Source organism: Columba livia, chromosome 23 (assembly GCF_036013475.1).
Source record: "Columba livia isolate bColLiv1 breed racing homer chromosome 23, bColLiv1.pat.W.v2, whole genome shotgun sequence".
Lineage (NCBI taxonomy): Eukaryota > Metazoa > Chordata > Aves > Columbiformes > Columbidae > Columba > Columba livia.
In genome coordinates, this window is record NC_088624.1 from 740,955 (window position 1) to 755,284 (window position 14,330).

The 14,330-nt window shown below is 57.2% G+C and overlaps 1 protein-coding gene across 4 annotated transcripts in view; it reads left to right on the forward strand.

Moving 5' to 3' along the window:
- The window catches only part of KCNH6 (potassium voltage-gated channel subfamily H member 6), a 31,346-nt gene that overhangs the window by 3,418 nt on the left and 13,598 nt on the right, over positions 1-14,330 (forward strand). For 2 of the 4 annotated variants that reach the window (XM_005513554.4, XM_005513553.4), the window contains exons 2-6: positions 33-263; positions 7,351-7,506; positions 10,201-10,310; positions 12,047-12,359; positions 13,892-14,103. In XM_005513554.4, coding sequence (XP_005513611.2) covers positions 33-263; positions 7,351-7,506; positions 10,201-10,310; positions 12,047-12,359; positions 13,892-14,103 — 1,022 coding nt within the window. The remainder of the gene's footprint in view (positions 1-32; positions 264-7,350; positions 7,507-10,200; positions 10,311-12,046; positions 12,360-13,891; positions 14,104-14,330) is intronic. The other 2 variants (XM_065039172.1, XM_005513556.4) reach the window with 1 other exon arrangement.

The following is a 14,330-nucleotide window of genomic DNA, read 5'->3' on the forward strand; positions in this document are numbered from 1 at the left end:
CTGTCCCCCCTGAGCCTCCTGCCTCCCCGCAGACCGCAAGTTCCTCATCGCCAACGCCCAGATGGAGAACTGCGCCATCATCTACTGCAACGACGGCTTCTGCGAGATGTTCGGCTACTCGCGCGTGGAGGTGATGCAGCGGCCCTGCACCTGCGACTTCCTCACCGGCCCCGACACCGCCAAGAGCTCCATCGCGCAGCTCACCCAGGCCCTGCTGGGCTCCGAGGAGTGCAAGCTCGAGATCCTCTACTACCGCAAAGACAGTAAGAGTCACCTTTTTTTTGGTGGGGGGGAAGGTGTCATCTGCCCTGCGATTTGGGCCGTCAGAAGCTGGTGGTGGGGGGCGAAGGAGGTGTGATGCCCGAAAATAAGCCCTACCCCAAAAATAAGCCCTAGTGTGATTTTTCAGGATGCTTGAAATATAAGCCCTACTCCAAAAATATGTTACAGTTCATTAAAAAAAGTCAATTTAAATAGTGTCCAGGCACTCATACATGTAAAAAAGTACTATCTTTTGGAGTGAAAATTCATATAAGACACTGTCTTATTTTTGGGGAAACAGGGTACCAGGGCATTGGGATTGCACCCAGCGCCAGGGCTTTGCCTGGGGGGGGCACCCAACCATCTCTGCTGTGATGGGACACTGGGGGCGTTGGCGCCTCAAGCGATGGAAGTTGTTGCCGGATTATTTGGGAAGGGGGTTGTCTGCGAGCCTTTGGGGATGGCTCAGAGCTCCCGGAGCAGGCGATGGTGTCGCTGGTGCGATGTCACAACGAGGATCCTGTGGGAAGGGGACAGGGGTGTCCTGTCTGTGCTCCCACAGGGCATGAGACAGACCCCATCTCTGCCAAAAGCGGGTGCAGGCGACGGGCTGGGAGCTGCCTCTCCGCCAGCAGGACGCGGCTGTGCGTGCACAGATGGAATTACGTTAAGATGAAAATGAAGCTTTGATGGAAAATACCTAGTGATTAGTTCTAATACTGCAGGAAGTTAAATAAATATTGGGTGCTTGGTGCTGCAAACCCGCAGTGGCCAGAGCCCCCAGGGGCGGGGGAAATACAGGTTGGGTGCTTGCTAGAGGTTAAAAATATTAAGTATTTCCTTTTTTTTTCAACCTCTGGAGCTTTCCCATCACGTTAGATGGTATTGATGGGGGCTTGGCCTGAGCAAGGGACTGCGTCCCGCCGTCAACAACTCACCGAGCAATGGAGAGGAGGAGAAACCACTGGAAGTGAAGGGAAGGCGGCGGCGGGAGTCCTGGCTCCCAGCCCAGCGCCCTATCTCGGGGCTGGGACCCGGCTGTCCTGGCCGCCCTCCCAGCCCTTATCTCCCGGCTGGCCGCCAGGTGCCAGCGTATCGCCCCGGGCGTTATCCTGGCAGCACCCCATGTGTTAACCCGCAAGATCAGGCCGCTCACCGGCCACTTTTCCCATATAATTTTCCTCCTGTCCTCTCCAAGGGACCCGGTTGAGGATTTTGCCGGCGGGGCCGGTTCTGGGTGAGGTGACGCCGGGGCCAGGGTGTGAGTCCTCCCTGGGTTTGCAGGGACCTGGCCGGAGCCCAGCGCAGTCCGGGAGGCACGGGAGATGCAGGCATATGCTATCCCCTTGTCCCCATCCCAGCGCCATGGCAGGGACAGCGTCTGCAGCCCCGTCCCCTCCCTCAGGATAGTTCCCCATCCATCCCCCATCCAACGCCATCCTCACTGCTCTGAAGCTCGGGGGATGCTCGGTGCTCTCCTCGCAGCCTGGCTCTACCTCCAGGCCACGGGAACTCTCAGCGCAGCTCGGAGATGCTTTCTTCTCTTTTATTTTATTTAAAAAAAAAAAAAACAACCCAGAAGCAAACCCTTCATGTCTATTTTTAAAACCCAGCCCCACTGGCAATATGCTTTCCAATTGTTTCCCCCCAGCACTCAGCCTGCAACCGCTCAGCCCATTATAAATGGGTCTTATCGGCAAAGAAAAGGCTTTCGCATTATAGGGAGCTGCTGCTTAATTAGCCGGCGGAGGCTCCGAACCCGCCTGTCCTCTTTTTTATACCGGCGGCACCAATCTCCAGCCTCAAACCTGCTGTTTATTACTGCGGTACTCCTGGCTCTGCAGCTCGCGGGGTTGTTTCCTCGCTTTTCGGCTTGCCAGAGACATTATTATACCCCAAATGTGGCTGTCAGAGCTTCCCTGGCAGGGCCAGGGTGGGATGGATGGAGGTGGGTGGGATGGAGGGCACCCATGGGTGTCCGTGCACAGGCAGGGTGCTGTACCATGGAGTCCATGGGGACAGCCCCGCTGCTCGGTCCTTGCTCATTTGCCCACACTGTCATTAGCTAATTATAAAAGGAGCCATGGGTGCTGAGGGTGAGCCCAGCTCCGGGCAGCCGAAATGGAGCCAAGAACCAAACACCAGTGGGGGAAGATGGGACCAGCGCAGCAAGGACAGTTGTCCCTCCCTGTCACTGTAGCCCCAAAAAGGCTTCGGAAGGCACGGAGAGCCCAACCGCCACACATGTGGGCTCTAATCCCGCGCTCAAAGCCGGGAGATCAGTGAAAAGTTAATTTCCTCACAAGATGCTGCACAGCTGGGCCATCACAGGATCCCCTCCTGCCGCGGCGAGGAGCAGCCACGGCCACCAGCCCTGGGGACACGGTCCCCGCGGTGGCCAGGGCTGAGCACAGCGCCCTCCAGCATCCCCTGGGGACGGCACGGGGGGCTGAGCTGATCCAGCGTGGGGGTATTTCCCCCCGAAAGGTGATGTGCTTGGCAGTGAAGCCACCAGCAAGACCCCCCAAAGGGTCCCCGGCGCGGGGCTGGTGGCCGCAGGTGCCGCGGTGCTGGCACAGCCCGAGCGGCAGCAGCTGGCAGCGCCTGCTCCCGCTTCGTCGGCATTAATGTGATGTTATAAATATGAAAGGGGAGATGTAGGGATGAGACAGCTGGAGCAGCTGGTGGGGCAGCCGCCTGCGGCCCCTCTGTCCCTGTCCCCTCCCTGGACAGAGCCCACGGGTTGTCCCCTCCCACAGGAGCAGTTTGTGCCGGTCCCTTGGGGCTGGGGATTAGGGACCAGATCAGCCCAGCAAACTCATTACACTGGTGTTGTAAGCTGGGATTTCCCACCGGGGGCTATGGAAGGAGGGGGGGGACATTACAGAGAGATTGGGGCACCTGGTATCACCCAGGACGTCCCTGCACAAGAAGCAGGTGGGAAAATCCTGCCAGGAGCTGCTGGATCCTGGCACCATTGAGGCTGTTGCTGGTGGCCCCTGGGAACCTCTGCTGCTGTCCATGGAGGGGACAAGGCAGGACAGAGGGGACCTCCCGGGTGGCAGAGGAGCAGGGGGACACGGCCAGCTGCAAAGCCCCAACCCCAACTTGAGCTCTTTGCTTTTACAAAAACATGTGGATGTTAAGCCAAGCCGGGGCCGCTCGCTTTGCGTTCCTTCAAGGGTCGGGTTTGGCAGAGCTGGGCTGTGATGTCGGGAAGGGGACAGACACCGTGGACCAGCTCCAGACTTATAAACATCCCGCCTCGCGATGACAAACGCTCTGGCCTCGGAGATCCCGCAATGCGGGGACGATTCTGCTGTCCCGGGCACGGCTGCTCCGCAGCTGCAGCCACCCCCGTGCCGCAGCTCTGCCCCAGGGACAGCGCGATCGGGGTACGAAGCTGGAAGAGGCACATTTTCCATCCTCTGCTGCTCCTCAGATGCTCTGTGCTTGGAGCAGATGTGCCATGAACAGAGGGACAGGCCCAGAGCATCCCCTGCACCCCCAGGGGCAGAATCACAGAATCATTTTGGTTGGAAAAGACCTTTAAGGTCATCAAGTCCAACCGTTCAACCACCCCATGTCCTGAGAACCTCATGTCCGTCTGTCCAGCCCTCCAGGGATGGTGACTCCAGCACTGCCCTGGGCAGCCTGTTCCAATGCCCCACAGCCCTTTGGGGAAGAAATTGTTCCCCAGATCCAACCTCAACCTCCCCTGGCGCAACTTGAGGCTGTTTCCTCATGCCAGGAGGCTTTTTTCTGACATCTATGCCCTGGTAGAGCCCCTAATTCCCACCACAAACACCCCATCCCCATCCTTGCTGGCTGTTACATCCCCAGTGGCCCCAGGTGCCATGGGGACATGGTCCTTGGGACGGCCAGACAGCCCCGGGAAACACTGTCAGCACTGCAAGCTTTGGCCACGCAACCCCGCCCTAAGCTGGACTAATTCCTACGGTCAGCGGGGATTTAGCAAGTGAAGGACCATGGGTTTGGATGCGGACGCTCGCTTCGCTTGCAGAGGACGTTAAGCTGCCTCTTGCCAGCCCCCTGTATTGATCCAGAACTTCTTTTGGCTCCTGAGGATTGGAGCATCCTTCTACCTGCACCCCAAAACATCTTGCTGGGCTCGAAGCATCCTTCTTGCAGCTTTGTTGGTGGTACCCTCAGCCACTCAATATTCCTGGTTTTCTGCACTTCCCTTGGAAGTTTCTACCCAGCCCTGATGTTGATTTATCCCCAGACAGGAGCGGGCTCAGCCCTCCCGAGCATGTCCCCGGCTTCGTCCCCATCCCCATCCCTGTCCCCTCCGTGCCCTTCCCAGCCCCTCTCTGCTCCGTTATATAATACCACTATAGATTTAGCCACTCTGCTATGAGACCCTGCAGATTAAATCTCTCGTCCGGGGGGAGGGAAGAGACTCGGTTAGAGCTCCGAGGGCAGATTAATAGCTTGCTTTTTTAATATTCATAACAATACCGGTTTGTGTCCGGCTCTCGGAAACCCCCGTGTCCTGTTGATTAGTTTAATACTGATGATACCAACAAATGCATTAACCACTGGAGGCTGGGGAGGATAAGAGGGCTGGGGAGGGAGGGCCCCTGACTATGACATTTTTAATGTTATTAAGCGCTCGTTTTCATCAAGGTCAGAAGACAAGATGGGTCGGAAAGCGCAAACCTCCGAGCGCTCAGCCTGAGGGAGGTGGGCTGGGTGTTGGGAACATCAAACCCACCCCAGGGTTTTAGGGAACGAGCTGTTTTTCCCAGCCCATGAAAACCCAGCACATTGGGTGTGGGACCCTCCAAAACACCATCCGTGTCACATCCCTCCTGCCCAACCCTTTCTGCAGCCCCCGGGCTGAGTTTTGCCCCCGACAGGCACACAGACGAGTTGCGATCGCCCCCAGGGCTCCTCCAAGGGATCATTTAGCGGCTGGATAAAATTAGATGGATGGAGACAGATTAGCTGAACAGCTGAAGGGAAGAGACAGGCAGATGGATGAGGATGGTCAATGGGGGAGCGTGGGGCTGGGGTCCCTCCTGGGCCAGCTCAGCCCACCAGCACCACAGCATGCATGGAGTTACTGGTTTTTCTGGGGAAGGATGGGAGGGTTTGGTATTTGCACAGCCCAGACTGGCTCGCTGCAGGGAAACTGAGTCAGGGCACAAGGGTCTCCACAGAGCTGGGGGCACCCCAAATCACAGCTGCCCAGAGAGCCCAGATCCTGGAGGACTTCTCTGCCTTTGAGCCAGGCTCAAGGGAACACACAACTCCTACCGCCAGCTCCATCTTCTGCATCATCCCCTTGGTGCTGTCCATGCCATAGGACACACATCTGAGCCAGGAGCTCCTGGCACGTGGGACTGTGCCTGGCAGGGCCATTTTTCAGGTGATTCCCCTGGGATCAGCATGGGACTCCCAGCAGCCCCAGCCAAGGCTGCTCAACAGGATCAAACCAGGCACCAGCTGCCTCCCAGCCTCCTCCCAGCTGCTCTATATATCCCTCCAACTGGTTGTAAATGGGCCCAGTTTTCAGCTGTTCGGCATCAGACTGGCATTAACCCTTCCCATGCCACATAGGACCTGCTGGGACCCAGCTGCCATGAGAAGAGCAGATAGGATCATAGAATCACAGAACAGTTTGAATTGAAGGGACCTCCCCAGCTCCCCAGTGTCCCCCCTGCCATGAGCAGGGACATCTTCACCAGCTCAGGTTGCTCAGAGCCCCGTCCAGCCTGGCCTGGGGTGTCTCCGGGATGGTTCATCTACCACGTCTCTAGGAACCTGGGCCAGGCTCTCACCACCCTCAGGGCCAACAATTCCTTCCTCATGTCCAGCTCATCATCCTCATGTTCTTCCTCATCATCCCGCTGAGCATCACCTAAAGGACACCTCACAACCTCAGCATCACCTAAAGGACACCGCTCGCCTTTTAGATCCCTAGAAGTCCTGACAAAGGGAGGCAAAAGGGCTCATTTCTTTCCACACCCGCAGCGTGCCTGTGCGTCCCTTCGAAACAGCTTCATCTGCTGAAAACCGCCCTCCCCGCCTCCTCCCCAGCTCACACGTTTAACTGGATTTCCTCTCCCTGTGGTGAACAACGATGAAATAAATAAAGAAAGAAATAATCCCCGCTGCCGGGCCCTTTAAACGGATTTCGCCGTATCCATTTCTTTCCCATTCCTGTGCGTGTGTGTGTGTTTGTGTCTGTGCACATCCCTGACGTCACGGCAGATTTTGAAGTTGCCCGATGCCGGCCATCTGCTCCTGATTACGGGAGGCCCTGAGCTCCTTAAAATTACACGCAGAAAGGCTGACGTCCCCCTCCTGGCCGCGCAGGACCGGGGTGGCAGCACATCCCTGCCCGATCCGCTAATCCCCGGTAATCAGAAAAGAGGCGAAATCAGGGATCCGTACCCGGCAAAACCCGCCGTGGAAGGAGGGGGTTTTGCTCAGTACCGTCCGGGCAGCGGTACCTGGTTGTCCCATCATTTCGAGGAGGTTTGGGGTAGGAACCTGGGGGGGTTTTGCCATGTCTGGGGTCCTCCCCGCAGCTCCCATCGCTCCCAGGACGCTGAGCCAGTCCTTGTGCCCCTCGTGCCTCAGTTTCCCCATGGCAGGAGTGAGATAAGCCGGTGCCTGACTGCTCCGTGCGGTGCCTTAGGGGATGTCCCTGGGCTGGAATGGGGACGTGCTCAGGGTCGCCCTCATTGCCCACATCCAGGATATGAGACGGCTGAACTCAGTCCCCAAAAACTGCCTGGCAATTGCAGGGCAATTAGCTACGGGGTGATTATAAGCAGCGTGCTTAATGAGGTTAAACCACTACCTGGGACTTTCTGAGTTCTTAATTACCTACTCTTTAACTGCTGCTCTCAAGTACATTAATATAAATGACTGCCTGGGACAACAACAAACCAGGCGAGATGCGATCTGAGTGAGCCGGGATAGGCTCGCATGGCCTTCCAAATCCTCCACTCCCCACCAAAATTCTTTTCTGCCAAAAACGTGTTGTGCAGGGGGGGCGGTGGGTGGGCAGAGCCCCCTGTGTGTCCCCGCCCTGAGTATCCCTCTGCTCGGCAGCCTCGTGTTTCCGCTGCCTGGTGGACGTGGTGCCGGTGAAGAACGAGGACGGCGTCGTCATCATGTTCATCCTCAACTTCGAGGACCTGGCGCAGCTCATCGCCAAGAGCGCCAGCCGGAGCCTGCACCGCCGCCTGTCGCAGAGCCTGCGCGGAGGTGGGTGCCACCGGGGGCGGTGGGGACGGCGGGAGGGCAGCGGAATGTCCTGGGGATTCTCCCCATCCCGCAGCGTTCTCGGGAGCTGCAGGGGGTGAAGGATGCGCCCGTGGCGGGGCAGGAGCCCGCGCCGTGGGGCTGACCTGTGTTTCTGCAGCTGATCCGGCCAACCTCTGGGGACGTGGGGACAGGGGTGGGGACCGACCCCCCTGCATAGGATGGCGCATTTTTAAGGCGAGAGCATCTTGCTGTGAGCAGAGCCGTGGAGCCCCCTGTGCTCCCCCTGCCTCGCTGCCTCCTTTCCATATTTAACACTGGGAGGTCTTTTTCCATCAGTGCTTGGGCCACCTCGGTGTGTCCGTAGCACCGTGTTGACCAGGGCAGGAGGTGCTGGTATGGGATGGGACCTGCGTGCAGGGTCACTGAGGGGGCCGGGGGACATTTGGTGTCACCGACGGCGTGGCTGTGCTATGGGGATGTCACCGCAAGCGAATGGCGCAGGGGTGGTGGTGCTGGGATGGCGCTGAGCTTTGGGCTGTTCCTCGCTGTCCCAGGTTAATCCCCGGGTTTTGCGGGGCTTTTGGAGGCAGCGGAAAATTCAAACTCCCTTTTTTGGGAAGGCTGGATCCACAGGAGGCCATGGGGAGGGGGTGGGGATACCCAGGGATGCAGACGTTATACCCGACCATGGGAAGGAGAGCTGTGGCTTCTCAATACCCTCCTGCTATACAGCCCTCGGTGCCAGTCGCCTGTATTTTAGCCAGGGAAATAACCCTGCATCTGTCTTCATCCAAACACCCCCTGGGGATGTGGGTCGCTATGGGGAGGCTTTGGGCCTCAAAGTAAAGCTGTGGGAGCAGCCGGGGTCTGTCCCAGGGGGTTACACAGTGGGACCAGGACCAGACCCAGGGCCACATTGGGGACCAACAGGGACCCGTCGTGCTGCCCGCTGTATCAGTAACATGAGTTTTAACGCATTCACACTCGGTGCATATTGATATCCCGGAGCCATTGAGGTGTTTGTTTGTGCAGCCATGGGTGCCAGCGGAGATGCTCTGTGCGGTGACGGTTTTATATGTTCTCAGGCCAGACACACACAGGACTGACAGACATATGTGTGCGAATATATATATTACCTGTGCATGCATTCCTATGTCTATGAAGTGACGCGATTTACATTTTTGGCATTTCGCTTTAGGACCGGTTAGTCTCTATGCACAGACTGCTGAGGAAGTGCTAATTCCAACGCAGGCGTTGCTTTGCAGCCCGCTCAGCTCTCAGTACCTCTCGATACATGATGCATCCATCCCCCATCCCACCTTGAGATGTACCTTTGGTTGCAGAAGGCACCCAGATAACAAGGGTGCTTATTGCTTCCCTGCACGTTGAGGTTGCGCTGTGCGTCCCCAGGAATGTCGCTCGGGTTCCCACGCGGTGCTGGGGAGCGCGCAGAGGCCGGAGCTGCCGGCGCCAGCCCAGCTCTCTCGCTCCTGTGCAGCTGTTCTGACTCAGTCTTTAATTACACGGCCGCAGGCGCTCCGTGCTGGTCCCTGCTTGCCGGTGCGCAGGGAAAGTCGGCAGCTTTGCTTCTTGCAGCTGCAAAGCTGCTCTGGGCGGTGGGGATGGGGTGAGCAGAGGGAGCCTGCGTGGGTTCCCCATCAGCGGGGGTGTTTTTGGGGAGCCGGGTTGGTCGGGAGCCTGTTTGAGCAGCTCGGTGATGTGTCAGGGCTCAGTGAGGGAAGCGAATCCTTCCACAGCCAAACAGCTCCTGGACGCGCTGCTTTGTCCCAAAGGAAAATGTCACATCCGGGAGTGCTGGGTCCCGCTGCGGGCGCTGCTGGTGCCCCCCACGTCTGGTCCCGTCCCCTCCTCAGCCTCGTGCAGCCCCTCGCAGCCCCGCTGCCCTTGTCCTGCTCCCCACCTCTGGTGACCTGTGTCCTGGTCCCCCGTGATGGCAGCAAGTGACCCCCCTTTTGGTGCTGCATCCCTCACCTAAAATCCAGAACAACTCCAGGAGCAAAATTGCTGCCCTGTTTCCCTGAAAATAAGACAGGGTCTGATATTAATTTTTGCTCCAAAACTTGTTACTTTTTTACATGTATAGCTGCCTGGTTACTTTTAAAATTGACTTTTTAAATGAACTGTAACCAGGCTTATGTTTGGAGTAGGTCTTATATTTTGAGCATCCTCAAAAATCCTGAAAAATCATGCTAGGGCTTATTTTCGGGGTCGGTCTTATGTTTAGGGAAACAGGGTAGCACTGCTGTTTCCAATGCCCTGCTAGCTTACCGTCTCTTTTGTGTGTGGTTTTTAGTGTTTTCTTCCCCAAGTCTCACTGAGGAGATTTAGAGGCTCGGTTTCCTCCAGGTCCAAATCCACTAAGTGGCTTTACCCTCTTTAACTGGCTTAGGGATGCTCCGCACCTCTCCCGTCTCGCATGCACAGCTGTAGGGGACTCTCCTTCCGCCCAGCAGTGTTTGCTGCCGGCTCAGGCTCTGCCCTGAGTGCACGGTGACGTGACGGCGCGGGAGCAGCGAGGGTGTTGGAGGATGAAGTGCCACGTGGCACGTACCCCCAAAGTCACCCCCAGTTCTCCGTAGCCTCTTCCCGCCCCGTCCTGCCCCAGCCGTCACATGCAGCTAGGTTACATCTGTCTCTCTTGTGTTTTGTTTTGTCTTTGTTTTTTTTAACAAGGTCAAGGTAGGAGGTTGAAGTTTAGTCTCCCGTCCCTGCGGCGACTCACAATCCAGCGGAATTCTCTGCCCACCAGTGAGTTTGATGGAGTAGCCATTGACTATGGAAAGGTAACCGTAGCCTTTGTCTGATCTCAGCCCGTGCCTCAGGCCAGGTCCCAGCGCTCTTCCTCCGCTCTCCCCATCCCGCTCTCCCTCGGCTGCCGTGGCTCAGGCCGTACCCAGCGGTAGGGACTCCAGTGCCGGGTCGGCGCTGAGCACTGGTCCCAGTAAGGGCTGGCGGTGAGCGGCGGTGCTTTGGTGGCGTGGGATAGAGCCAGACGGTGCTGCTCCGCGGGGCCAGCGCTGCTGCTGAAGCCGGGAGGAAGGGCTGGCTCTGTAGTGTGAGTTATCGGTGTTGATGGAACTCCAGGGAGCTGCCTCCTCCTCACGGAGGGAACTGGTGGCTGCACAGGCTGGAGAAGGTCTGCTCTGAGCAGGGACTCGCAGGCAAACCTCGAAAGGGCACATAGAATCATTTTGGTTGGAAAAGACCCTCAAGATCATGGAGTGCAAGCGTTAACCTAACTCTGCACACATTTGCCCATGTTTTCTTGGCAGAGACCTGGCAGCTCTGGCTTAGTCCTGCAGCAAAGCCTGTGCTTGCTGTGATGGAGAGTGAGGTTGAAGATGTTGGTTGGACCTCTTTAGGGATTGCTGTTCTCGGTGGCTTCTTGACCGTCAGTAGCGTTCAAGGTACCTCCGGGCAGAGACATGTTGTTTGCTGCAAAGCTGCAGCTCGAGGCGCAGGGCTGTGGGCAGGAGGCTTTTGTTCTGCTAGCGCATCCCCAGGCGCCAGGTTCTCGCTGTGCTGGGTGTATCTGGACAGCATGGACCAAGCTGCTTCCCCAAATTGCAGATGTGAGGAGGTGAAAGGTGCCTGTCTTCTCAGAGGTTGTGCTTGTGGCAAGTTGAAGACATTGTGTAGCGTTATCTGAAGGCTCTGGGTGCCCCCAGTTGAAGCTGCAATGGTTCAGGTGGACACACATGGGAGATGTGCATTGAGGACAACCCACTGATCCACCGCTTTGGTGGAGCTTGGTCAAGGGGTGGCAGCCCAGCAGATGCAGGGGCAGCCCAGCAGCCAGCCCCCCCATCCTAAAACCTGCAAGAAAGTCCTTAGAGTTGGTGAGAAGTGCCAAAGTCCCTCCCATGCGTATGACTGGTATGGGTACAGACCAACAGGTTTCTGCTCCAGAAGGTGGTTCCTTTGTGCACCCCGTTGCAGAAGTCATTAAAGGCTGGAAACTCTTTAGGTGTCCAGAGAAAAAGGTTTAGCGATGGCTGAGGGTTGCTGTAGGAGAAGGAGGACCACATACGGCCAAATTTGCAAGCCCAGCAGCTCCTCCAGTGCCTTCTGGTGCAGAGCACATCCTCTCCCATAGACAGCAGCACAGGACCCCAGGTGGTGGCCTGAGCCCTTGCCCTTGGTGAGGGAAGGGCAGGTCCACGTGTGGGACGCAGGGACACCTTGGAAAAGCTCACAGCAAGGCAGGTACTCCAGACAAGCCTATCCATAGGGTCTCCTCTCCTCTTTTTTGCTCTGGCCTGCTCCCCAGCTGTGCAGCATCCCGCAAACCGCCCCGCAGCCGCCCAGCCTCCCCTATGAGCTGTTAGGAGCTGCCACATCCCCAGGACTCGGTCACCCCACCACAAAGCAGGTCCCGGTCCCGGCTGGAGGTGACCTCAGGAACCGCAGCGCTTCCCAGCCCTCTGCTCCTCCTCTTACCTCCCCCGGCTCCCCGCTCCTTCCCCCCAGCACGCGAGGACTCCTTCTAATAAAACGCTTTCTCCTGGCTGTCTTAAAGCCTGGTGGTGACTCCTTGATTTTGAGGGACTTGAAGACATCGCCCAAGGAGAACTGTGTGCAGTCAGAGACCGAATCCCTCCTGGAAAAGGAGCGGAGGCCGAGCCTGGAGGCTGATCCCACCCTACAACACTCGTCCCCGAAACAAGAGCCTCCCTTGGTGGGCCCACGAGGGTCGTACTCTGCCTGGGGTTTCTTTCGGTCTCGCCCCGGGGGCAGCTTCCACAGCCTCCGCAGGGTCTCCTCCTTGGACAACTTTGAGGCTGCGAGGTCTGAGTTCCAGAGAAAATTCAGGGAAAGGAGGGCAAACTCAGGTAGGGGAAAAACCCCGGAGCTGTTGGTGCTACTGTGGGAGCCGTGGTCCTGGGTGATGGCCCCGGTGCGTTTCTGGGGGGAGGTCTCTTACCCTGCACTGCAAAGTGGAGATAAGTTGGGGTCTTCTCCCCAAAACGCACTGGTCTCTACGTGTAGGCAGGTCCTGCTCTTTGGGTAGAGCCATCCGTGGTGTTGCCTGTGAGATGTGAGACCGCGTGAGTTTGCGTTTGGCTGCCCCACATGAGGGACATCCCGATACCATCACATCCAGACCTCTTGTTCTCATGAGAAAGATGATGACGAGTGAGATGGAGGTCAGGGAAGAGAAGCCTCAGGAACTGGGGATTGAGAAAGATCAGTCTGCGGTGTCTGGCTTGAGAAAATGGGGTGGGGGATCATGATCCTCAAAGAGTCACAGGCTGCGGACCTTCAGAGGGAACACAATGTAGAGGGAGGGAAGGGGAATGAGCAGGGAGGAGAAGGGTGGCAGCAGGATGGCTGGTGCTAACTGGGCACCTTCACAATGTCTTCAGACACCTGCCTGTGACACCCAGAATCATCATAGAATCACAGAACAATTTGGGTTGGAGGGACCGTCCCAGCTCCCCCAGTGCCCCCCCTGCCATGAGCAGGGACATCTGCACCAGCTCAGGGTGCTCAGAGACCCGATCAGCCTGGCCTGGGATGTCTCAGGGATGGTTCATCCACCACCTCTCGGCAAGAAGTGACCAACACTTCTTGGGTCCATGTCAGAGTGCAAGGGATAGAAGGGGTAGCAGACTGACAATATAACCCTGCCCTGGCCGTGGGAGATGGAGAGGTTGGGACACACTGGTTACGGTGCTTGGGGCCAGTCCTGCAGCCCTGGCTGTGGGTACATGCTCCCTTCCATGGCCACACATGGCCACAAGCCTGTCCTTGAACCGACCACCTCTGGGGCTTCCTCCTGGTCCTGCACTGAGGTTACCAAGGGAAAACTGCTGGGATCCAGCCCCACTACAGCTCTTCTTCAAGAGAAAGCTCTGACCTCCCTCCCTGGAGTGTGGGGGTGGAGGAAACATCTGAGTGGGGATATAATCCAACTCCTGGCTCAGTTCAGTGGCCAAAACCCAAGGCAGCCGCTCAGGAGCTGTGCTGGGCATGCTGAAGCATGCAAGGGTGGAGGAAATCCATCTCCTCCTTCTGTTTTCCTGCCAGTTTTGGCTTCTCTCTCTGGAGGGTCTCATTGGGGCTGGTCTCCAACCCGCCACAGTCTTCAGGGGTAGCAAAGAATATTGGGTGCCTCTGGGATTTGGCAGCTGCTCTGAGCCACCTGAAGGAGGTTTTATGGTGAAAAGATGGGTGATATGTCTGAAAAACAGCCCCCTCTCAGGAAGAAGCCAAGCCTTCATGGCCAGGCAGATACTGGTACCTTCTGGTGGCACCCTGTGGTGGTCCCCAGCTCCTGAATGTCCTACACTGAGGTCAGGGCTCTGCAGATTGGCTCCTGCTCACACTGCCCTTCTCAACGCTCCTCTCCATCCTCTTCCAGAGACTTCCCACGTCAAACCCAACCCTCCGAACTCCACCTCAGACTCGGACCTCATGAAGTACCGGACCATCAGCCAGATCCCCCAGTTCACGCTCAACTTCGTGGAGTTCAATCTGGAGAAGCACCGCTCGGGCTCCACCACAGAGATTGAGATAATTGCTCCCCACAAGGTGATGGAGCGCACCCAGAACGTCACCGAGAAGGTCACACAGGTACGTGGGAGGTGAGATGTCACCGAGGCAGCAGTGGGGTGGTGGTCCAGCTGCTGGGGTATGATCACAGCCGTTCCTGTGGGGTTTGGAGGAGTTTTAGCAGAGAGTGCAGTGATACCTGGAGTTTCCAGCCCAGGAAATGCCCGTATCCTTATGTTTGATTTTTAGCTCTTCCTCTGAATGGCTGAAATGACTTTTTTACCCCTTAAATAAGTATTTCTGGTGAT